Source organism: Drosophila miranda, chromosome 4 (assembly GCF_003369915.1).
Source record: "Drosophila miranda strain MSH22 chromosome 4, D.miranda_PacBio2.1, whole genome shotgun sequence".
Lineage (NCBI taxonomy): Eukaryota > Metazoa > Arthropoda > Insecta > Diptera > Drosophilidae > Drosophila > Drosophila miranda.
Genome location: NC_046677.1, coordinates 7,082,310 through 7,106,598, shown reverse-complemented (window position 1 = coordinate 7,106,598; position 24,289 = coordinate 7,082,310). Strand labels below are relative to the sequence as shown.

Below are 24,289 nucleotides of genomic sequence, written 5' to 3'. Positions count from 1 at the left end.
CATACGCAAACATGTTGCTAATTCCATGCACACATACCCTGGGGGAAATGGATGTTATAGAATTGTGAAAATGTTTGTCTTACAAGGCTCAGTAGGTATCAGGATCGCTATAAATATATACAAGATACTAATAATATACTTGAATATGTCTAAAGAATATCAATTTGAGAAAAGGTCTTTATAAATCACGTTTCATCTTCATATAAAATTAACAAAATAGGGTATACAAAGGCCTACACGCAACATGTCTTCAAATACCAGCAACATTGCGACTGTTTTTTTTGTTGAACTATTTTGCTTAAACCTTGTTTTAGTCAAAATACAATGAAAGCAAGGACTAAAAATTAACCAATTGTATAGAAAATGGATTCATCAATCGTATAAAACTATGATGGCATGGCTAAATGTTCTATATAGCTAGTTATATTCGACGGAATATCAAAAACGAGGAATATGTAAAATAGAACTTGAATTCGTCAGTATATTTACGGTATATTTTGAAAATGAGGTGGTATGTCACGGTATATTTCTGAGGGTCACACTGATCGCTATATTTTGGACCCGACCGGACGTGTGCTAACGGAGAGTTTTGTTTAGAGCGCGTAAAAATTGTTAATAAAAGCGTCTGCAACAATAACAATTGCAATGTCCTCCAGCTAAGGGGGCCCGCGGTATGTGCGAGTGCGAGCGTGTCAGGGGGAATGTGTAAAGTGTCCGAGTGCAAAGTGTGTTTATTGTTAAATTGCCAGCAATTAGTGGAGCATTAACTGCCACAAATGAGCACAGCGGAACTGGATGCGGACTTGGAGTCGTGTGCGCTACTGAACGCTGGTGATACCACCGTCGATCCTGGCAGGACACGCGCTAAGCAGCGCGTCAGTTTGAACTCGAAGCGTCGACGCAGCAGAATGTCGCGGCGGGCGAACCTCATTGGCATCTGTGGCGTGGGCAGTCTGTGCATCCTGCTGCTGATAGCCACCACCCAGCATCGTCCTCTCACGACGCCCTTCAACCAGGGATCGGGCGGCGGACCGGCGGGGGCAGCGGCCTCGCTCAGCCAGGCGGCTGCCTATGGCGTCGATGGAGGTCCCTCCAACAGCCTAGGCCGCAACTCCTTCTACGAACGCCTGCAGCAGCAGATGCAGCAGCAGCCCTCGCAGACTGTCGTCTACAACCTGACAGCTACTATAGCGGATGTCCTGTCGGCTCAACGGTCGCGCATCCTCACCGAAATGGAGAACTTCGAGTACCCGCGCGGCGGGGCCGAGCGGCTCAGCGACATGACGCCCGCCACAAACGGCACGCCCGTCCGCAGTGTGGTCGTCACCTCCTGGCGGTCGGGCTCCACCTTCCTGGGGGACATACTCAACTCCATTCCAGGCAACTACTACCACTACGAGCCGCTGCTCGACTTTGGCATCAAGCAGGTTCGCGATCCCGATGACCAGGACCTGGCCGTCCAGAATCTCAAGAATCTCCTCAACTGCGACTACGCCGACATGACGGACTACCTGAACTTCGGAAAGACGCACACATATCTCTTCGAGCACAACACCCGACTGTGGGACGTCTGTCGGGAGTATCCGCGCTTCTGCTGGCGGCCCCACTTCCTCACGCGCTTCTGTCGTCTCTTCCCCATTCAAAGCATGAAAACGGTGCGGCTGCGCCTGTCGCAGGCCGAGAAACTGCTGGAGGACCAAAGGTGAGTGCTCCACGACACATACTATTGGGGGAGGCCAGGCTATAGAAAGTGAAAGGCGATAGATAACCAGGCGATATATAATGTCGTGATGCGTTTATGCGGTGTCCCAAGCTCGTGATGAATGGAACAATAGAGAAACTGCAGTCGTACTGTTTGGGCACTTATCTTGATACAATTTCTTTGTGTGCTTCTCTCATCTACATTTCATTTCATTTCATTTCGATTATCTTGGAGCAGGCCAAGGCTCCCGCCTTTTGTGATAATTACTGAGGCATACATTCAGATTTTGTTATGTGGTTTTTCTAAGTTTCTCCGCCTGGGACTTGCTCAACTTGTATACTGCTTATCGTACGAGTATTTGCTGGCATATAGAACCCTTGAGAGCTTATCAAAATGTTGCGGAACTTTGCTTAAGACTGAAGTAAAATGTGAACTATTTATCACCGAAGAATTTACAAATTAATGGGCTCTACAAAAAGTGGTTTTAGATACGATTGGTCTATTAAGGCTGATAATATATATTTTTCGAATGAATCCATTGATAAACTGATCGGCGGATGGCTCGGCTGCCATATCAAATGTTGGCTTCCTGACACTCGCCTATCTTACCATTTTACTGCCGCAATAGATTCTAGAGACTACTTAAGCGCGTTTAAACAGATGTTTACCCGAAGGTAGTAAAGATTATACAGGTTACTGGGTTACTCGAAGCGGATACTCCATACATTTATGACGTTGGCTGTCTTATCAGCGGTATTCCCGTCACATTCACTCTGAAGTGATTGCTCAGACTCACTTGAGTCTGGACGAGTATTCCGCTTCCATTTGCACTCGAGGGAAATACCTGGAAATCAACCCAATCTTTGTCTAGTGCTCAGAGCAAATAACATATTAGGTAATTAAGTTATCTTTGGGTTGAAAAAAAAATATTCCCGAACTACATACACACAAATATTTCACATTTATTCCCTTCCTTAATGCAAGATAAGATTTAAATCACTTATGTTCTCATTAATCAATCAGCAATTACGAACATTTGGTAGGCTCATTGCAGTTCCAACAATTGTTCTTAAAGGTTTCTTGGGCGGATCAACTTTCATCGCCTCACCATAAAAGCGAAGCCCCAACAAAGTGTCTCTCTCCTTCAAGCTATTTACTCGAACATTTGGCAGCGTGGAAAACCCTTTGGCACACACAGAGAATCGCACAAGTCCAATCCTCTGCCAATAGTTGAGGAAATCGAATCCCTTGTAAGCGTTTCCTGCCCCCAAAAAGTTTCATTTACATAATTTCCCATTTAAAATGTAAGCCAAACAAACAAACAAGCCAGCAAACAGCAGCAGCAACAACGGAGCACAGAAATCGATAAAATTAGTGTATAGAACAATCTCTGGCCAAGCAAACAGAAAAAGGAAAATGTATTTGATTGATGTGATGGTGGGGTCCTCCCGTTGCTACAGCCCTGCTCTCGCTGCCCCTGCTACTGGCTTTTGTGGTTTCGATTACATTTAGAACTGCCACTGGCCCCCCAGCTCCACCTCCGGCTCTATCTCTCTCTCGGTCTGCCTTTTTCTCTATAAGGACATTAGGGATTCTATGTATTGGATTTTGGCTTTTGTCAATGTTATGCAAAAGATTCCATCCCCCCCCTTGCCCCATTCCCCTCTTTCACCAAACTAAACAAATTTCAATCAAATCGAGAGGGAAACTAACGTTTTTGTACACAGAATTTCGGTTCAATAAATAAATAGAAACCGAATCGACGGAGATGTCATTTATGGGCATGCTCTCGTTACATATGTCCCTATGTCCCGTCCCGGGGCTTGTAAATGTCAAAAGAAAATGCTTGATTTCCCCTAATGGATGTTCTTTTGAGTGCTCCTCCTGGGTTGAGCTTTCACCCGCTCTCCCATCTCTGGCTAAAAACAATTAACACACTAAATCATGAACATGAACCCGGACCAAACACAAGAGTAACTTAAGACGGAAAAAGCGGTGGGGCCTGGCCAGCTAACTAAATTAACAGACACTTGAAAATAGAGCTTGCGGAATAGTTTCTCTTACATTTTTGCAACCTTAAGAAGTGATGGGGTATGTTCCTGGACTGTAAAACCAAAATAACCCCCGAGACTCCTTTTAAGTTAAGGAATGATAGAATTTCTTTATTTATTTTGGAGTTATTTTGAACTAAATCGAAATATCATGCATTTCTTACCATTTTTCCCCACTTAAATCGAGTTATTTTCTCATTATTCTTGACCATTTTCGGGGGAGAGAGAGAGATAGAGAGAGAGATGCCAGTAAGTAGCTCTAGAAAGGGCACTTAAGCTTCGTCTGGCACATAATTGTTGGCCTGGCCTGGCCTTCTTCTCCGCTTGCAGCAGCAAACATTCTTTCACACTCTATTAACGCAAAGTCTTGCCACAGTTCCCGGCCTCAGAGTGAAATGCATCAAAATTCCGGAAATGTTGCCCAGCACTTGGATTTATGGCCCTAACTTCTCCTACCCTCCCACCCTCCCCCGGCCACTGCTTAAGCACGGCTTTTCGACCACAATTTGGGTCAGAGCGCGCATTGTGTGGGGCTGGCCGGAGTGTGGAGCGTGGAGTGTGGAGTGTTGGCTGAGTCATTCGCTCAAACACTCGCTCTCTAAGCGTCCCGCTAACTGGGCTTCTAATTGTCGATGGGGACTGTCCACGAGACTGGTGGTCGGTCGGCTCTGGCAGCTCTGGATGGGTGTGCCCAGAACACAGCACAACCTCTGGCCCAGGCTCTTAAATTTAATGCCAAGTAGGCATTTTATTTATAAATCACACATTATTTTTATGTGATTTTTCATGGGGCCGATAAGGAAGGGAATGTGCTGGATAATTAAATGGAATGGTAAATGGAGGGCATTTTTGTTTATTTTTATATATTTTATTAAGGGAAATAATAGAGAATTCTATTAGAGGAAAATCCTATTTTATAGGCCTCTTTCTGGATGGTTTTCTATGGTAAAACTAACCCGCAATCTCTGTGCCTTATATGCCTTATATTTAGTTTCCCGATAGAGCCACCCCGCTCTGGTTTTTGTGGCCGCTAACTTTGTGCGGCTTTTCCGGCTTGAAGTAGATTAAAATTTGTGAAAATTGAAAGGCACCCACAACGGCAGCCACACAATGGAGGGGCAGCTCCTCCTTCGTCGGGCTTTTGCCATAGAAAAGCCATAAATACCGCAGCAGCCACAAAGAGTTTTGGCCGTTAGTTGGCTTATAATGAGCCAAGTGGCCATTAAGTCGAAAACTTTCCTCAGCTGCGTTTCCCAAAAGCGGGGGCAAAGGCAATGCAAGATAGAGACGACTACCCGCTGGATGTCAAGACCCCCCGAAAGCTTCTTTTGAAGCGTTCTGAAGCGATTATTGCACCATAGACGACCCCCATTCAGGGGCTGGGAGTGGGGCTGGGACTGCGGCCTGTTTAACATTTTTCGCTTGTGAACTTTTGACTTGACAGCTTTGACAATAAACCAGAAACCAGCAGCAGCCAAAGGAAGGGGGGGAGGAGGGACCAGGTACTCGCAGATAGAGCCATCGTGGGTTCAGTGAACGTTCAAGTAGCATAATTTTCCTCTCAGTGCTCTCAGTGCGGGTGTCCTCCTCCCCCCAGACGTTGTCTCTGGCTTTTGCATTCGAAATAAAAAGCGAAACTGGTTTCGGTTGTGAATTGGCGATAAACCTTCTTTTTTTGTGCGGAATACCCTAACCAAAGAGCGTACTATACATTTGAAGAAGTAATTGGAATAGAATGGAGAATAGTCAGTAATCGTGGGTCTTCCTACAGTCCATTTAAAGGGTATCACAAATTAGCCTTCTTTTATTTTTTTAACTATTATTTACGTTTGTTTTTGTGCTTTGTGGTACGTGGTAGAGATTGGTTTTGTGGCGTAAATGGATGAAAAGCAGCAACAAAAATTGTCGGCCAAGAGACAGAGAGAGAGACACCAGACCCAAAGCCAAACCCGAATAGACTCCTCTACGGCTATGACAAACCTCTCTCTCTACGGCCTGGCCGGCAGTGAAAGTGATTGATTTTTTTCGTACCTCTTTCTCCAGAGCGGCAGCAGGGGCAGTGGCAGTGGCAGTGGCAGGGGCAGCAGCAGTAGCTGGTACTCGAAGTTTCGCTTTTTTCTGTGTTTGCTGTTTGCTGTTTTTGGTGTTTGGGTGTACAAATAATTTCTAAAAAATGTGTAGCCCCAAGACGACTGCGTTTTGGTTTGTTTTGGGGATTTTTTTTTTGCGCGTTTTTATGATCTTGGCGTGGAAGTCTGATGATGGCGTTGGGTGGATGATAATGGCACATAATAATGATAAGTATAGAAATTTCGACTGGAAACCAGTTAAGCCAGAAAACCAGTTGGAGTCGCAGACAGTCGCTGGCCCATGCATGGCATGGCCTGGTAAATAAACATTGAAACATTAGCTAAAAATCCATCCAATTAAGAGGAAATATTCATTTGATTGGTACTGTTTAAGCTTCTTGAAAATTCCCTAAATATCATAGAAAAAGTGTTTCAAAACCTATAAAGTTATGTCTTTGTTTTAAACCTTTCAATTCTTCAAAGAACCCAAAGCCCGATCACAGCCAACTGCTTTGTGGCTTTCTTCATTGGTTCTGCCAACTCTCCTTCAATCATAAACCATTTTCCCCCTTTTAAGTTGTAAAAACCAGAACAAAGGCCCAGTCCAGTCTGCAACGCTTCGGGGAGCCGGAGCCTCTTCTAATAACTCTGTGATCTCTGGGTACGAGTGGCTCCCCCTTGTTCTCTGGGAGCGTGTGAAAATTACAATGATTTAGTGGCTGAAAGCAGGCCCATCGATCAATGGCATCGATCCGTCTAATGCAGCTAACGATGCCGCAGTCGCAGTGGCAGTGGCGGCCTCTGATGCCCCGAAACGCACCGCAAATTGATGAGCCATAGATGGAAGAGGGTCTACAGTCTGCACTCCAGCAACCAGGCCCAAAACCACAACCAAAACGAATGTCATAAAGCTGCAGTGAGGTCTGTCCCCGCCCCGTCCCCCGCCCCTCGAAGAAGTGGTGGGCCAAATCGCATTAGGCGATGCGAACCTTGTCTGTGGGGTATGGGGATGGGGGATTGGGCATGGGGCATGGGGCATGGGCTACTGCCTTGACTACTTAAAGATTTACACCGCGACGCTCCGGCCATAAATTCTGCCCAGTAATTGTGTAGCAAAGAAACAGAAACGGATTCTGAAAAGTACAAAAACCAGAAAGCAAATAGTTCTCCTCAAGGCTGATCGAAGTTCTGGCCAACTGGCGAGATACTCGTACTTCTTCTGCCATTCATTCTGCGAGTATCTTTTAGATACTTTTTTCTATCAGCGTTTGCAAATACCCAAACAAGCGATGATTGGATTGCTTTGGTTTGGTGTGTGGCCCAAAAAAATCCCTGCACCATTATCTAATCGGCAAGAAAAGAAAATTCTGTATTTTACGAAAAATTAATAATGGGAAAAACATAAGGCGTTTAACAAGTGTTTTAATTGGGAAACTAATCTTAAGATGGACCCCAGAAATAAAGTAAGAGAACTACAAGTAAAGAGATAGAGATTCCGATATTTTATCCCCATTTTTTCTTCAGAACATCCTTGAACCGTGTTCTCCCAGCCATGGCTTTAATTAAACTAAGCCAAAAACTTTGCAAGCCCCCCATAAAAACGGGTATTTAACAACTTTTTCGTTGCTCCCGTGATTCCTGGGCTGCTGGCTGACCTTAGCCCTTTGCCACGCTGGAGGGCGCTGTGTGGACTCCGTTTTCACACCTAGGCCCCCAACGCCACTCACCTCCTGCTTTCGGGTGTGATTTAATAAATATGTAATTTAGTGGAAAACCAGAGGATGACACCAGGCTGCTGGTTGTTTCAAAGTTTGCTTGTTTGTGGAATTTGTGATGTCTTTTTTTAGACGCTTGAAAAATTAATTTTTATTGGAGTTTCTTTCTTTCTTGTAGTCTCTCTATTTTAAAAAATATTAAAAATATTTAGCACATTTATAACTAAATAAAAGTGAATTCTATTTAATTTAAATTGAATTTGAATATGTGTTTCCTTCTTTTCACTATGCTCCTTTTCTCTCAGTGTTATTACTTTATAATCGAAGTTTCAACTGCAATCCTTGGACTCGTAAAACTTTCAGGACACATTTCCTGGAGTTTCATTGGTTTTCCCTTTTCCTTTGCCTTTCCCTTTGCCCTCCACATCTGCCATTCGAACCATTAACACGTGAGTCCGTGAGGGAAATGCCTCAACCATCGCCATCGCCATCGCCATCTCCATTCGATAGTAAAAGTATTTTGTTTTACTTTTAATGACCGGGAAAAAGTTGTGCAGTTTTGTTTTTGGTTTTGTTTTGCTTCTTTGCTGCTCAATTCCTCACCTTGTGCTGGCTTTTAATTTCCTATAAAGAGATACAGAGAGAGACAGAGAGAGCGAGCGAGAGGGAATGAAGTGCCGGTAGAAAGTCTTTAATTTCTTTTCTGTGGAAATTTGTAGCGGGAAAATTGCAATCGTCAGTGTCATTGTGTTCCAAGCGTTTGCTTTTCTTTCTGCTTCTTTCTGTTTGTTTGAGTTTTTCCCCGCGATCTTTCCTTTTAATAATTGTGTGAATTTTCGCCGAGAGTTGTTAAGTAAAGTTTTCTTTTGAATCTATCTAAACCAAAGCCGGAACTTTTCTGCTTTTCTGCGGCTGCCTCCAAACTCGAACAATTTTCACTCTCTCAAAAGTTGTTTGCATCGTTTATCATCTCTCTCTCCCCCCTCCCCCCCCTCTCTCTATGTCTCCTTCTCTAGCGAAGGCTCTTGGTGGTTCTCTGTTTGAAGAAATTGATAGTTTTTATTCCCGCTGTTAAAGTCGGTTAACTGTGGGGGGGCCTGTGGGAAAGTTTTTCAATTGGGTTTCGGTTAGGTAAGATTTTATGGGCCATAAAAACAGCAGTAGAACTGTCGTTTCGGTTCTTTTGAAGATTCGCAGGCAACTGCAGTGAGACGGAAGCGCATCGGGAAATTAACGATGAATCTGAAGCATGGGAAATGGTCTGAAAATTGTGTCTAACAACATGCCTAATTGCCATGTAACTGCACGGCCACGACGACTGTGAAATTTACAAGCGTTGCACAGCAAACAGCTTCAGCAGTGGCGTAGCAGTCAGCATTCGCAGGATTATATCAATGAGCTTAAACAGTGAATAGTAAAACGTTAACAGTGGGAGCACTAACAGCGGCATTGGAGAATTTTTTTAACACTTTCACAGAAAGGATTGGGAGTATTATGACATTCAGCTTGGACAGTGTCAGCTGCCAGCTGCCAGCTGCCAGCTGCCAGCTTTAACAGCGTCATAGCAGACGGTGTTAATAGTTTGTAACAGTGTCACAGCAGCTAGCTCTTAGTGTCACAGCAGCCAGCTCTTAGTTTCATAGCAGCAAAGTTGGAATTTTAAAGCTTCTATTAATCTTCCCAGCCCAAATATTTATTATTTATTATTATTTCATTCTGCTTTTTCTTTAAATTCTGTCCATCAGAGGACACTCATTAAATTTCGTGCCATTCAAAAACATTTAAATCCCAACAATTCCACATTTTACGTTGTGAAACTATTTATTAGTTGGCTGTAATTCAATCTAATTTCCCACGGTAATAAATAATGTGTTTACGTTTCTGCCATATGGCTTCCATATGCGAATGTAAATCATGGCCTAATTCCAGGGATTATTTGGGGAATTAAACAACCAATTAGCAATAGATTGTAGCACGCATTGATTCCCATCGATCAACTCTTTCCCCCCCGTCCCCTCTGGGTATCCATAATAAATAAACATTTTCCACAGAAACATTTTGTGCTGCATAAACATTTTGCACTTTTTTTTCGTTTGGGAACTTTTTCTATTTCTGTTTTTTTTTTCCTTGACTCTATTTCGGGCAGGGGGGGGGGGGGTGGGGGAGGCTCTATATAATTCTTTGCCGTGCCCTGCCATTTCCCATATTTCCGTAACATTTTTGCTAAGCTCATTTTTTGTTGTTGTTTTATGCTTTATAGCCCCACCCCCCTGCCTCAGTTTAACTTTTTAAGGAGCCAACGCGAAACAAATTTCCTGTCTTCAGTTTTCGTTTTTGGTAACTAAAGCCCAGTGCTGGCGGAGGTTCTGTTCTGTCGGAAGTCCGCTGCAGTCGGGTTACAGCCACCCACAGACACATCCGACCCCGCCATCGCCTCCCGCCGCCCTCCTGCGGCCCTCTGCTCCCACTGCTGGTTGTTGGAACATTTTAAGTCGAGTCGAGTCGAGTCTGTGGCCATTTATTTATGCATGTGGAGCAAGTTTTTGCTCGCTCCTCCACTTTTTAAATGATCCTTGCTGTTGGAGAGAAGGAACGAAAAATCCGATTCGACATTGTCTGAGTGGGGGTGGAGTGGGTGCAGGGATGGCCTGTCCGCCATGTGGGCGTCTCCTATGGCAGGCTTTCGACAGAGTTTTACGTAAGTAAGAGTCGAGCCGTAGTTGAGCCTCGCAGAGGGAGAGAGGGACACACAGAGAGTGCCGTAGTCGAAGCAACGTCAAGTGAAGCGTAGTGAAGTGCCTTTGATTGCATAAGAACATTTTCCCAGTCTGCCCCCTGGGTTAAAACCATAGTTAAAACAAGAGACTGTAGAAGCAGGAGCAGGGAGCAAGTTGCTCAAAGATTAATGGCCACTGGCTGAATTATACTCTTGGCATAAACTAAATGAAATAATTGAACTATGTGTGTACCTGTACCAGTCCATGCAAGGACTTAAGGTGCTTCCAAGGGTCCTGGACTATGGATAAACTTTCAGTGGAGGCCCCAAAAGGCCCCATTTGGAATGTGAGAGAGGGAAGCCTTTGAAAGTGGCTTCCCTTAACAACTAGAGCTATTTCTACCTCTGCACTACATCTATAATCTCCCTCCATAAACCATAAACCATTCCATCGTTATGGTATATCACTTTTTTGCAACATTCTCTTGTATCTAGAGCTAATACACTTATCCCTGACCCCGTTAGCTCTTTATACCGTCCAAGTAAAAAATTCCTTGGGCTTTCGTAGACACATTAAAGGCAAGAAAAGGTGCTCTAAGAGCTGCCTGCCCCCCCTAGAGGCACTCATTTCATAGAGCTACCCATCTAAATTACCACCAAATCCCAGATGCTCTGCCCCCCGCCCCCCTTTGTGCCCGGCTGTTCTTTGACAGCTTTGTGGCTATCATTAGCACAAGGTACAGATCCTGACCTCCCTCACTGGCACTGGCACGGCCACTGCCCCTCTCAGATGCCCCAAAAGCCACTGTTAAAGACTGTAATCTGTTGGCTGCACTATTTTTGCCGCTCTGGCTCGTACCTTTCGGGTAGGAGATATATTAGCCTAATTTATGCGCGAAAGTTTCCCGTCCGCTGCTGGAGGGAGCCCCAACAACAACAAGTCTCTCTCAATGGCTGGGCAATTTGAGCGTCCATGACTGTTAATGATTGAGTGGGGAGTGTGGAGTGAGGGGTGGGGAGCGGAGAGTGGAGTCTGCTACAGTGAAGGGAAAAAATAGACGGAGAAGGCGGAGAAGCAGGCCCCAGTTTCGATTGAAAGCCGGGCCAACTGCAGGCCGCATTATAAATTGTTTCTAGTCATGACACGCATTTCTACCTCTCCCTCCAACTGCAGTTACCTTATCCCTCCAATCAGTCAGTCAGTCAGTGAGTGGGGGAGTGGGGGTATTGGGGGGAGTGGGACTTTCTCTTTTGGGGCTCTTCGTTTTAGGCCCGGGCTCATTAAATTCCGTTCACACTCTTGTACTCTCGTACGACTTCTGACTGCCTTTCGTACGACTTCTGACTGCCTGCCTGTCTGTCTGTCGGCCTCTTCCCTGCCGTCTGCCGTCTTCTGTCTCGTGTCTGCTCTCTGCTCTCTACTGTCTCTTCTGCAGTTAATCACAATTTAACTCGAGCTTTAAACTGGGTTATGGTGATACGAAGGAGTAACAGCAGCAGCCAGCAGCAGCCAGCAGCCATGTGAAATCTTCTTTCTGTCACTGTGGCTCTGGCTCGGGCTGTCTTTGTTTTTAATTTTTCCATTTTCCATTTTCCATTTGCCATTTGCCATTGCCTCGAGAGTGCGGTATGTGTGGTCCGGTTCGTTTTTCTCTAATATGCCTCTCTTCTATGTAGCTTTTGCCACTGCTGCCACCGCTGCCACTGCTGCTGCTTTCCTATTACCAACTTTAAAGATTGTCATGCCGCGCTCGTTTTCCATTGTTGTTTAGATGTTTTTGCACTCGTTGTTTGTATCCGCTTACATCAAACAGAAAGAGCATCAAACGGGGGAACACAACTAACATGATGGAGATCCTGCTTGATATTGCGACTGTGGTATACCCATTCAACCGATTGTGGCTGGGGGAAGACTTTGAAACTACAAAAGAAATGAGAGAATAATACTTTTAGGAAATATTGGGGCATTCAACAGGGCTACAATTTGGTCCCTGATCACAGAAATACATATTTATTTCGGAGAAAAAACGAGCTTGAGAGAAGGAAGATCTTAAACAAAGTCAAAATACGAATAAAAAGAATACTTTAAGTACAGTGCGATGGTAGGGAATGCAGCAAGATACCTGCTACATGATCACTGATACGTTTTCCTGGTGGATGTGCCATTGCTATTATGGATTTTCGATTAGATCTCTGGTCTCAAGATCCTTTTTATGATATTTTGATATTAAATGATATCTGGCTGATTGGTAGATAATAGATTTATATTAAACTCCACGGAATATCAGTTTTATAGCTTGGAAATTGCGGAAATTACATTGAAAATGTTTGAACCTCTATCCAAGATCTCAGAACCTACTCCTCAATCCTCAATCCTTACCTTAACCGACTGTTCATTCAGAGCACGATCTTCAGTATATTCCCCATATCTTTCTACTACACAGCACACCCTTGCCTGCTCCGCGATTACTGGGTATCCGAAAAAAAACAACAATAGCAAAAAGTACAACAAACACATTGGAATACTTCCGTTGTAACGGCTCTAGATACTCGTATTTTTATGCCCATTCTTCTTTATGCTTGCTGTTAATTTTTTCTGCCCCCCTCCCGCCCCTGCTTCCCTGCTCCGCTGCCTTTGCATACACACACACATACTTATGCTCAAAAAGCATAAAGATATAGAAGAACTTCGGCGGAGGAAGGAGGGGGGTGTGGTGTAGGGGGGGCTTGTAGTCTCTTCGCGTCAGACACACACAGTGGCACACAAAAGTGTGTCGCCATGTTCATTAAAAAGCAAATGGGCAAGCACTTGTTAAATTAATAAACGACAAAAAACGCCGACGGACGGAAGAGCAGACGACGAAAAGCAGAACGCGATGGATGCCATGGAAACCCTGCTCTCAAGGAAGTGCTTTCCTCTCCAACGGAAGGGCCGGGGGCACCCAGTGGGAGATGGAATTCCTTCTGGGACGGGGACAAAGAATGCTTTTATGTTCCTTCCGAACTCCGAGCTCCGAGCTCCGATTTCCATTGTTCTTTTGCTCATCAAAACAGAAAAATAACTTCATTAATTTTGATTACTTTTTTAAGATGGATAGAAAATGTGAAATGGCAGAGGAATATACGCTTAAAGTCGGGGTAATTCTAGAGAATAACACCTTTCGATAGTTGGAACAACTTTTTGGTAACTATTTCGCTCAAGAAGTTTTGATTCTTTTAATTTCCAAGAATTGTCTGTTCGTTTCCATAGCTTTTCTTGAATACTCTCCACTATTCCGCTTTCAATGCCAGCCCAAAGGTTTTTCCTTTACTTTTTTCCCCGTTTCAGAACCAAAAACTTCTTTCTCCTGCAAAAGTACTCTCCATTTCGGCTCACACCAGCCTTGACCTTCCACAGGCCCCCCCAGGCAATAAATTGATTTTTTTTTCTGTTGTATTTTACAAGCTGTTCCATTTCGCTGGCGGATTTGCAAAACAGTTTGTCCACATTTAACCTCCAAACGGGGGAGACACAAGGATACCTGCTCCAGATCCTGCCTCCGGAGGAGGGGAGGGGCATCTCCTGCCATGCCCCGGAAGATGCACAACATTCCGGGCTTTAGTTTCCGTGGAATTTGGTTTGTCAACGCCGCCGGTCGGTAATATATATTGTTATAAAATAATACAAATGCCGGGAGCGCTTCTGTGGATGGATGCGGGGGGAGGGGGGTGTGGGTTGGGTGTCTGCTCACCCCGCTCTCTTTCTCCTTGGGGCTGGCCTGATGCCGTGGCCTTTATATTTTTTACTCGGCCTTTTGGCTCTTGGCCAAAAAGAAAATGTTGTCTTTGCCACACGTTTTTTCGCTTTTCTTTTCTGTCTTTCCTTCTCTGTTGTGTGCGTGTGCGTGTCCGTGTGTGAGAGAGAGTGTGGCGTTGCCCCCCGCCTAAAGCCCGCACTTGAACCACTCTGCCCCCGGATTCCATGCCCCATACATATTTCATTTCGTTTGCGTTTTAGTTTTTCCTCCTCTCTTTTTTTGCGGCACACGCAAAGCAGGAAGGAAGGAAGGGATGTTGTGGGATGGGGGGGAGGGGCCACAGCCTACTCCAGGAACTAATTCCCATAACTATAAGACCGCCCCACGCCATATGCCATATACATATACATCTGTCGATCGCACGTGTGGAGGTCCTGACCTGACCCCAAGGCCTGTTCCTTTCCTTTTCATTCTTCACAGGTAACTGAATTAGCAGGCAGGCCTGCCCCACACATAGATACAGATACAGATACAGACATTAGCCAGTACATATATTATGAGGTTTTGAGTGGCTTTCGTAGTCTGTAACTCTGTCATACATTTGTGCGGATGTCTATCTTGGGATGTCACGACATTTTCCAGCTTTTTAAATATTGAAAAGATCTAGGGGATATGCAGATGTAAGGAAGCCACCTATTGAGGTTATTATATATTATTATTTTTTATTTTTATACTTTTTTTATTTGTTTTGTTTAGAGAACGTGGAATTTTAAATCCTACACCTATTTGCATGAAATATTTATTCTATGAAAGTGTGGTAGCACTTTCCATAAAAATGTATCAATTGTTTGCATAAATCCAGTGGAAACAAAGCTATTATTAAGGAATTTTTGAGAGAAAATACTTCTGCATACTGCTTATCAGATATAACGAGGGGGAACGTTGTGAGTTGCTGCGGACACCGCAACTCTACAGTTATACCCGATACTAAGTCAGTATGGCTCTCCTCCGGCAGACGCCGCTAATGTTAAACGACACGACAAAGAGTGCGTGCGAGAGAGACAGAAAATCAGTCTGAGCGTGACGTCGGGCGCTGCGTAGCCAGTGCAAATTGATTTGTTCCTATTGGCTATAAAAATGATCTGATCTGATCCAGATTCAGCAATCTGATAGATATGGTCATTATCTATGATTCTGCGTTTTTAGTTTTCTCTAATGTGCAATATTGTGGATGCAACAGATTTTCGTCCTTTGTGTGGGCGGAAGGGGGTGGGGCGAAATTTTGAGATACTCGTTTTATAGTAAGATCTAACAGGAGTGCGGATACTAAATTTGGTTACTCTAGCGTTAATAGTCTTTGAGATTTGTGAATATCCCCAGATTTTCGTCCTTTGCGGGGGCGGAAGGGGGTGTGGCGAAATTTTGAAACAAACTCGTCTCGGTCCGATATATTAGGAGTGTGGATACCAAATTTGGTTGCTCTAGCTTTTGTAGTCTCTGAGATCTTGGCGCTAATGTTTTACTCTAAGCAAAGCCGCCTATGCTACGTGTGTGTTAGAGAGAGACAGGGCGAGAAAAAATGAAATTGTTTTCTTGATGCTGGCTATAATAATAATACGATCCAATTCAGATTCTGCAGTCTAAAAGATATGGTCATTCTCTACGATTCTGCGTTTTTGGTTTTCTCATATCTTTAAAATTGTGGATGCCACAGATTGTCGTCCTTTGTGGGGGCGGAAGTGGGCGGGGCGAAGTTTTGAAATATTTTTGTAGCAGTGACATATCACAGAAGTCTGGATCCAAAACATCGTTGCTCTAGCTCTTATAGTCTTTGAGCACTAGGCGCTAATAGGGACGGACAGACGGACAGACAGACATGGCTCAATCGACTCGGCTATTGATGCTGATCAAGAATATATATACTTTATGGGGTCGGAAACGATTCCTTCTGGACGTTACACACATCCATTTTCACCACAAATCTAATATACCCCAATACTCATTTTGAGTATCGGGTATAAAAAGGCTATGGAGCATATTCACAGAAAAGATACAACGCTTCCGAGGTTGGGCTATAAGTCTTTATAATGCAATAACTACCTCCTTCTGTGTACTAGTACTCATCGGATAGTATTTGCATAAATTGTGTTTTAGTTAGGCCATAAAGTATATTTCTAGAGAGGATATGCCACGGTAGGGAGTTACAAAACGCTGCCAGGGATATGCGATCCTACAGCAGTAGGAACTTTAACCATATTTGAGTTTCCAGTCAAGAATATTATTAGATGTTTACTCATGGTTTATCATTATAGTAAAATAGCTAAATAAATAATAAATATGAATATAATAAAAAAAATATATATAATAAAAAAATAAATATAATAAAAAAAAAAAAATTTAATAAAATAAAGAAATATAATAATATATAAATAAATAATAAATATAATAAAACAAATAAATATAATGAAATAAAAATAAACAAATAATAAAATAAAAATAGTACACAATAAATAATAATTAATTCAAGCTCCAGTTTCTATCTTAAAAAAAAGAAATCTAACAAATTTCATAATTTACTCTTGACCCTGTCTGGCCCTCTGGCACCTGCTTTTTGGCCGCGTTTATAGCACCTAGTTTATCAGTAAATTTATGGCATTCCTCAATAGATATTTGTATTGGATTTATTTATGGCATGGGCCTCAAAATAAAAATAGTACACAATAAATAATAATTAATTCAAGCTCCAGTTTCTATCTTAAAAAAAAGAAATCTAACAAATTTCATAATTTACTCTTGACCCTGTCTGGCCCTCTGGCACCTGCTTTTTGGCGACGTTTATAGCACCTAGTTTATCAGTAAATTTATGGCATTCCTCAATAGATATTTGTATTGGATTTATTTATGGCATGGGCCTCAAAATAAAAATAGTACACAATAAATAATAATTAATTCAAGCTCCAGTTTCTATCTTAAAAAAAAGAAATCTAACAAATTTCATAATTTACTCTTGACCCTGTCTGGCCCTCTGGCACCTGCTTTTTGGCCGCGTTTATAGCACCTAGTTTATCAGTAAATTTATGGCATTCCTCAATAGATATTTTTATTGGATTTATTTATGGCATGGGCCTCATGCCATGAATTTAGCACAAATTTTCTCTTCTTTTTTTGTAGCACCTAAACAAAAAGGGAAGCCTCGTACGTAAACAGCTGTGGTTCCATCTATTACTATTACTTTTGTATAATTAGTTGTGGCTTTCCACCGGCCATAAATGGGTCACGGAGGGAGACCCATCTTTGGGCCTTTGGGGGGCTCCAGCTTGTCTCATTTCTCTCGCTCATTTCCACTCTGTGTAAGCCTTTGCGATGACAAGCTGCTGACAGGCTGCGACTCTCCAGCGATTTTTCGTATGGGCTCCGGGGTGCGGGGTCCGGGGTCTCTTAGTTCCGCCACTCATTATGTAAGCCTGCCACATGGCATTGCATAATGGCGCACTGTGCCTGAGACCTCGTCCCTCCCGTCCCGCCTTTTGTTGCTTCAAATTAAGCATTTAAGCATCGTCGAGCGGGACGATGACGCTCTTTCGCTGTCAGGCGTTGCTCGTTAGTACGTGTCAGCCGCACTATGCCCTCCCTGCGCCCCCTGAAGCCCCTCCGCCTCCCACGACCCACGAGAGTATCTGCACAGAAAATCCTCAGTTGCCTCCCCTTACAGCCGCCTCCCAGTCACGTCCTTTTGTTGCAGAACCACAAAATCTTTGGAGCTGCGACGGAGGGGACACTAGTCTAACGCTCCTCCTGGTGTGTTATTTTTTCCTGTTTGCAATTTCATTATTTCACAAAAATACTCTGTAGTCAGCGGAAATATTTTGGCATCGCGATAGGGAAAGGGTGGGGAGAGCTTCCTTTGAGAAGGATTGGAGTTGAGAGAGAACTATCTCTTCCAGGAAAATCTCTTTCAATTAAAAGAGAAGAGAAGAGCAGAAGAGAAGCTCTTGTGTCCATTGCACTAGACGGAATCCCCTTCGAGTGAGCCATCTTCTGGGGATAATCTGCCACCAAATACCTGCACCATGCAGGCATCTCCTCCTGCTAGAGTATCGCCACAATCGGCAATGCCACAGATTTGTCTCCTCCGTTCATTCCTCATCCACTTTATGCCGAGACACACAATTTGTTTAAATATTTCAAGCAGCCAGCAGAGAGAGACACGGAACGTACAACTTTTGGCATTCTATCCATGGAAGCAGGAGAACGCTCCTTGGAGGAGGTGGAGCCTCCCTGCCCGTTCGGCGGGAAACTAGTTTGGTTTTACCTGCGAAATTTTCCATTTCATTTGCTTTGGCCAACATTTTGTTGCATGTTATTTGGGTTGCTGTTGCCTGCCTGCCCTGCCTCTTGACGGAATGAACAACTGGCACATTGAGCTCAAATTCTATTAGCCAATAGTCCGTGTTGCAATTTTCTCCGACATGTTTCGCTCAAGTTCTCCAACGTCTGTGTGTGGCACGTGCAGCCCGGGAACAGCAAAAAGATAGCCCTGAACTAATGGTCGCAACTCTTCAAAGGGAAAATTGGAAAGATAAAGCCACCATTGGGGATTGTTTTTTTTGCACTATTACAAATTATTTAAGCCAACGGAATTGGTCTCAGAAAGCACAGAAAACTGTCCACTAAAGGGGGAAATATCTAATCATATTTAAGGAATGCTCGTTGAATATCTCGGATAAAAGTCGATCGAATCCATGCTCTGGAATGGGCTTAATAGACCGCAACTGTGGCCTCGATCTCTCGGCTCTCTGAGGAGGCTCTCTGCACTCCGCAGTCCGCACTCCGCTTCCCGTATCGAATTTCAGTTATAATGGATCCGCAGATCGCCGCAGAACAAGGTTGTCATGGCTCTGGCTCTGCTTCTGGCTCTGTCGTTGTCATTATTGGCTCATTATAATTATCAAGTTGCAGTTTCTCGTTGCTCGTTGCTTTCCGCTCTCCAGACAATTCATTCTGCTCTAAATTATTTCCCCCCCACCCCCCTCTCTCTTGCGGCTATGCCACACGCCTTTGCCGTTGGCTGCAACATTCGAAAACTGTAAATTGTTGCCACAATAATCGCAATAATTAAAAGCGAGCCACGGCCACAAATCATGAAAAGAGCAGGAGCTGCGCAGCGTGAAAAGCAGCCGAGGGGAAAGGCGTCAGCGGCACTGGAGGAAAATCTAGAACGGAGCGCCTGGGAGCGCCTGGGGAGGCCGGGGCCCAGGGATCGTTGTGGGGCGTTCTTTGTGAAAGGGTTCGGCCGTTCGGCCGATCCGCAATTAAAGTAAACGACTCGACGGCACTCGGAGGCGCTTTCCTTTTGATGTGTGCCATGGATACTCCTCGAGTGAGTGTCTGGCGGAGGAAATTGCATTTGCTCGATAAAACCGAGACATTGAGTGCCGCCAATACGGAAAGTGGCAAGAGGAAAGGTGGCCAGAGATACGTTCTCTATATGTCTCCCATTTCACCCGAATTTCCCCCCCCCTCCAATATGCCATTACCATTACCTAATCACGGCCAAAAGCCGAGGAGAGATTTGCATTTCGAGGTAACTTTTAATCTCGTTTTCGCTGTCGACTTTTGTGGTAAACAGATGCCCGGAATTTTTTACGATATTCATACATATATATTCGTGTATTTTGTTGCTGCTTCGGCTGGGGCTTATCTCCCCACTTGGAGACTTGGAGACTTGCTTTGTTTGCCGGAGCTTTCTGCCACTTAACCTTGGGATTGGCGCCCAACGTGACTTTTGCTTAACAACCCGAACCAACGGCAGATGTGGCACTGTGGCACTCCCCCCCCTCCTTAGACCTGCTCCTCACTGCGGCAACAAAGACAAACAACAGTGTCAACTCGTTGGGACGAACACAGCAGGTGGGGCGGCGGATGGGGCACTGCGGTCGCATAAAAAGTTACGCAGTTCACTTTTCCTTTTTCCGTTTTCTGGGGATTTCTTGGCGGGGATTGTGAGGAGATTTTCGCAGAGTACAAAGAAAGCAGGGATTTATCTTGTGCCTGCCAAGGCAACAGTCGGCGGGAAGGCCGTAGTATCCCCCCTTGGAGTGTATAGAAAAAAACAACCTTAAAGGGTATTGCCAGATTCGTTACGAGAAACTCTCCTTCCTTCGTCGCCCTGGGGTGTGGGGGCAGAAACCGGTACCGGTGCAGAGGCGTGACACCTGGGTCTGGGGCTGAGTGTGTCACCAAGTGGCTGTTCCGCCGATTGCTCCTCGAAGTTTAATTAAGGCGCAAAGTCAAGGATTCGCAGGCATTCAGAAAGGGGAAATGAATACGGAACGAAGAGGAAAGTAAAAAGAATAAAAACCCGGTTGTTAAATCGAAACCGAACATGCAAAAAAGTGAATGGAAGTGGAATGGAAAGTTTCGGATGAGTCAAGGAGAGGCATCGCGAAAAGGCATTACAAAATGCATCTCTGTTGTTCCAACTGCCGGTTCGTGCACATATAAAAAAAAAATAGTGTCTCGATCATGTGGGGTCTCCATTCTTCGCCAAACACTTGTTGCAATATCATCACCAGGTCGTGGCTTCGAGCAAATATTTAGCTATTTATTTTATGTCAGGCCTTTGCTAAAAGGTTCTTAAAACCCAATGAAGGCTTCCTGCTTTCGCTTGTCTCTTCCACGGACATTCCGTCAGAGTATCTCCTGCGGCCATCCCAAAGAAACCAAGAAACAATGGGAGTACGAGTATCTATCAGATACAATCTCTCTCTGGCTGAACATGAGCACAATGCAATTGAAAAGCGCCGACCAACCGACAGACACTCATCAAATGCATCTCCTATTGAGATTTGCGGGCAGGGAGGAGGCGAATGGAGACTGGAGGCTGGGCCGAGACGTACATACAGTTTATTGTATAATTTTTATTACCTTTGCAACAGCTACAGAGCGAGAGCTTGAGGGGAAAAAGATACAGATACAGCGTGAAGAGGGGAACGAAACGGAACGAGTGGACGGGGCAGGGGCAGGGGGTAGGGGTTTACGGATACAACCTTGCGCCGCATATCTGCAAGTTGTTTAAATTAGTTCTATTCTTGTGCAATTTTCTACGTGGCACCTTTTGTGCGGCATCGTCGTCGTCGTCGTTGCTGGGGCTATGGCTATGTCTCTGGCAGTCGCATTCTTCGTTGCATTGTTAGCCACGCTTTCCTCCAACCCATCCCCCATGGCCCGACCCTGCCCCTCTGGCCTCTGCTGAGGCATCGGACAATTGCATTCGCCAGTACGTTTTGTATCTGTATCTCTGTAGCTGGCGAAGCGTGCCCGCTCTTCCTCTGCCTCATCGCGATATGAATGCACTCTAGTACCTATGCCTCCCGCCCGTCCGTCCCTCTGTCCCCCTGTCCCCGTGCATTGTGTACTGTGTATCTATATAATTTGCGCACAGTTTGCCGTCTGTAATAAACGCGAAATTAGTTTTAGCTCTGCCCGATTCTTGCTCGTTCCAATGGGAAAATAATGTACTCAAAATTGATTTTATTATGTGAAGATTTGATTCGCTTACCGCCCGCCGCCCCCCACCTGCATCTACCCCCTTCCTTGTGGTATTCCTGGATGATGCTGCAGTATTTTTGCCTGCAATGGAGAGGCGAGGAGTTCCTTTGTTGCAGTCCGTTCTTTTTACCACGATATTTGTCCATAAATTGAGTGTGATTATCCTGTCTTTTCGAGCGAATTGTAAAGCTGGTATTTACCATTTACCATTTACCCTGCTATTACTTGGGGTATTTTATATGGAAATATTTTTGGTATTTTTTTCTTGTTTTTTCATACGAGATTTTCTTTAATATGTTTTTTTTGTGTACTATTTTGAACAATTTTTAATTTAATTTTTAATTTTTTGTTGTATCTGGTATATTTGTTAGTATTTTTGGTATTTTTAGTATTTTTCTGGTATTTGTTAGTATATCGTGAACTTTCTATTTCCAAGTATGTTTAGTATTTTCTAGTATGTTAGGTATTTCCAAGTAAGTTTAGTATTTTCTAGTAAGTTTAGTTTTTTCTTGTACATCTAGAAATGTATAGTATTTTTTTTATAGCATATTCAAGTATTTTTGGTTGGTATTTTCTAGTATTTACTACATTTTTAGCTGTTTTTCGTTTGTGTATAGTTTTGCCTTGGTTTCCTTTAAATATTCCTATAGATACTGTTGAAATATTTGCCTTTCCATGTGGTACCTGCTACGGGCTCCTTGTTTCTCCTACTTTCTGTTCCAGTTTTCCCTCCCAACTGCAGCTGCATTCTTGGGCTGCAATTGCAGTTCCGTTTCGTTCCCTTTGCATTCATTTTTCCTGTGGTTCGCCTTTCACGTGGGTCCGGGGCTGGGGCTGGGGCTGGAACTGGGGCTATTTGTCACAGATCTGCAGCAATTTATCGCTCGCTTTTGCTCCAAATAATGGCAACGTCCACACGGGTTACGTTGCCCTTTCGTGCTCCATAAACAACGCTGGTCACACTCCAGCGCCCCACCGCCCCGCCGCTGTGTGCTGGCCCGTACCTTCTCTTATGCGAGGCCCCGTACCTTCTCGCATGTACACAAGTACACATGTAGTACCTTCTCCTGCCACATGCAGATGTGTCTGTGGGGCTCTCTGCGTGGAGGAGGAGATCGGAGGAGGACCAGACGTGCTCTGCATTGATTTTGGGGCAGACCTTGGCTCGGATTCGGATATTTATGATTGTTTTAATTCATTTCCGTGGGCGTTTCCCTTCTATGAATTGGCCCCCAATTGTAATTGCCTTTCCCTTGGCTGCAATCCGACTTTATTAACTTTATTCCCTTTTGTATTTCCAGGTATGGTACCAAGAACGAGCTTGAAACTAGCTTAAGACTCAAGATATTCGTGGAAAGTGTTTACTGATCAAGATATTTAAGTGCCCATTCGCTCGAGTAAGTATTCTTCAGAGAAACCAGAAACAAAACACAAAAGGGAAGATAAGTAAGCGTTGGCTTTGTTTTATCAGCTGTACTTTATCTGTGAGATACAGTACTCGTCGTACTACTTGCTTGGAAACGAATGCAATTTACACGAAAACTTCATTAATAAATCACAGGGACAGAGAGAGAGAGAGAGAGCGCACTAGAGCCGTCCAGGGGGTGTGGCGACAAGCCCACACACGAAAGAGGGATGGGGGAACATTTTTAACTGAAATAAAATGAAGTGTCAAAATGTAGGGAGCGGCCACGCCCCAGCATGTCGAGAGCATCGGCGTTTCCTGACAGCAAGTGCTGCAATTTACTTAAGAGCCGAGGAGACGGAGCAAAAAAAGGGGAAAAAAGTTACCCATTTACATGAGAATCAGACGACGGGGCGGGACTGCCAGAGAAGGTTCAGGGAAGGTTCCATGCACTCCATGTACTTGTAGTTGTATCCCCCAGCGGTGGGTCTGTCTGTTTTTCATGATGTTATTGAATGCGGAAACAAAAGGACGAAGCATAGGGAAGTGGCGTGCTGTAAGGGCGCCTCCAAAGGGAGTTCTCGTCTACATTTAATAATATTTTAGTTCCCAGGAGCATATTTATTCCAGCATATAGTCTAGAGCTACGCAAACATCTATGTTCATGCACCTCTGCCTTCTTTTAAAGCACTTCCTGAAGCACTGCAAGCTAATTCTGCAAAAGAGACTGCCCGAAAACAACATACATTACATGTGCATGACGCGGTTTCAAAGAAAACACAAAACCTCGCAAAAAGTGTAGACCATTTTCCACACTTTGCGCGATCTCCCACATATTTTTTGTATGTACTCCTCTCCGGTTACATTTAATTGCATTTTGGCCTTAGCCGAAGGCAAAGTGAGAGAAAGGTCTTAGATCCGACTGGATTTATGTGGGTGATGCGCGTACAGTTCTTGAATACGTCGCCCTCTTCACTCTTGCGCCGCTGAATATGAATCGGTGTTGCGCTCCAGCAGCGGAGGCACTTGCCTGCCAGCTGGCTGCCACTCGCGCGTCGAGTGGCAAAAGTCTTTCACTTTACGCTTTCTTAGCCGCAGCCCAAAAGTCGCTTCGAGTCGCGCAGCCAGCGAGGCATAATGACGGCGATAAGTCATTAAGTAGCTCAGCGCTGGAGCGGGCCGAACCGACCATTCAGCTTAGCCTCTCAGCTCCTCAGCTCCTCGACACGGAACAGAGAGCTAGCTCTCTTCAGATGACGTCGTTAAGAGGCAAAGCCAAGTCAATAGATGGAAAAGGATGAGGAGGATGAGGAGGAGGCATCCATTGAGGAAAGGAAACTGAG

The 24,289-nt window shown here is 44.4% G+C and overlaps 1 protein-coding gene across 2 annotated transcripts in view; it reads left to right on the top strand.

Annotated features, from left to right (window-relative positions):
• Positions 1–532: 532 nt before the first annotated feature.
• The window catches only part of LOC108163205 (carbohydrate sulfotransferase 4), a 35,186-nt gene continuing 11,429 nt past the window's right edge, over positions 533–24,289 (top strand). The window contains exons 1-2 of one of the 2 annotated variants that reach the window (XM_017298357.2): positions 533–1,702; positions 22,843–22,938. In XM_017298357.2, coding sequence (XP_017153846.1) covers positions 777–1,702; positions 22,843–22,909 — 993 coding nt within the window. In that variant the 5' untranslated portion in view covers positions 533–776 and the 3' untranslated portion in view covers positions 22,910–22,938. The remainder of the gene's footprint in view (positions 1,703–22,842; positions 22,939–24,289) is intronic. The other variant, XM_017298356.2, reaches the window with a different exon arrangement.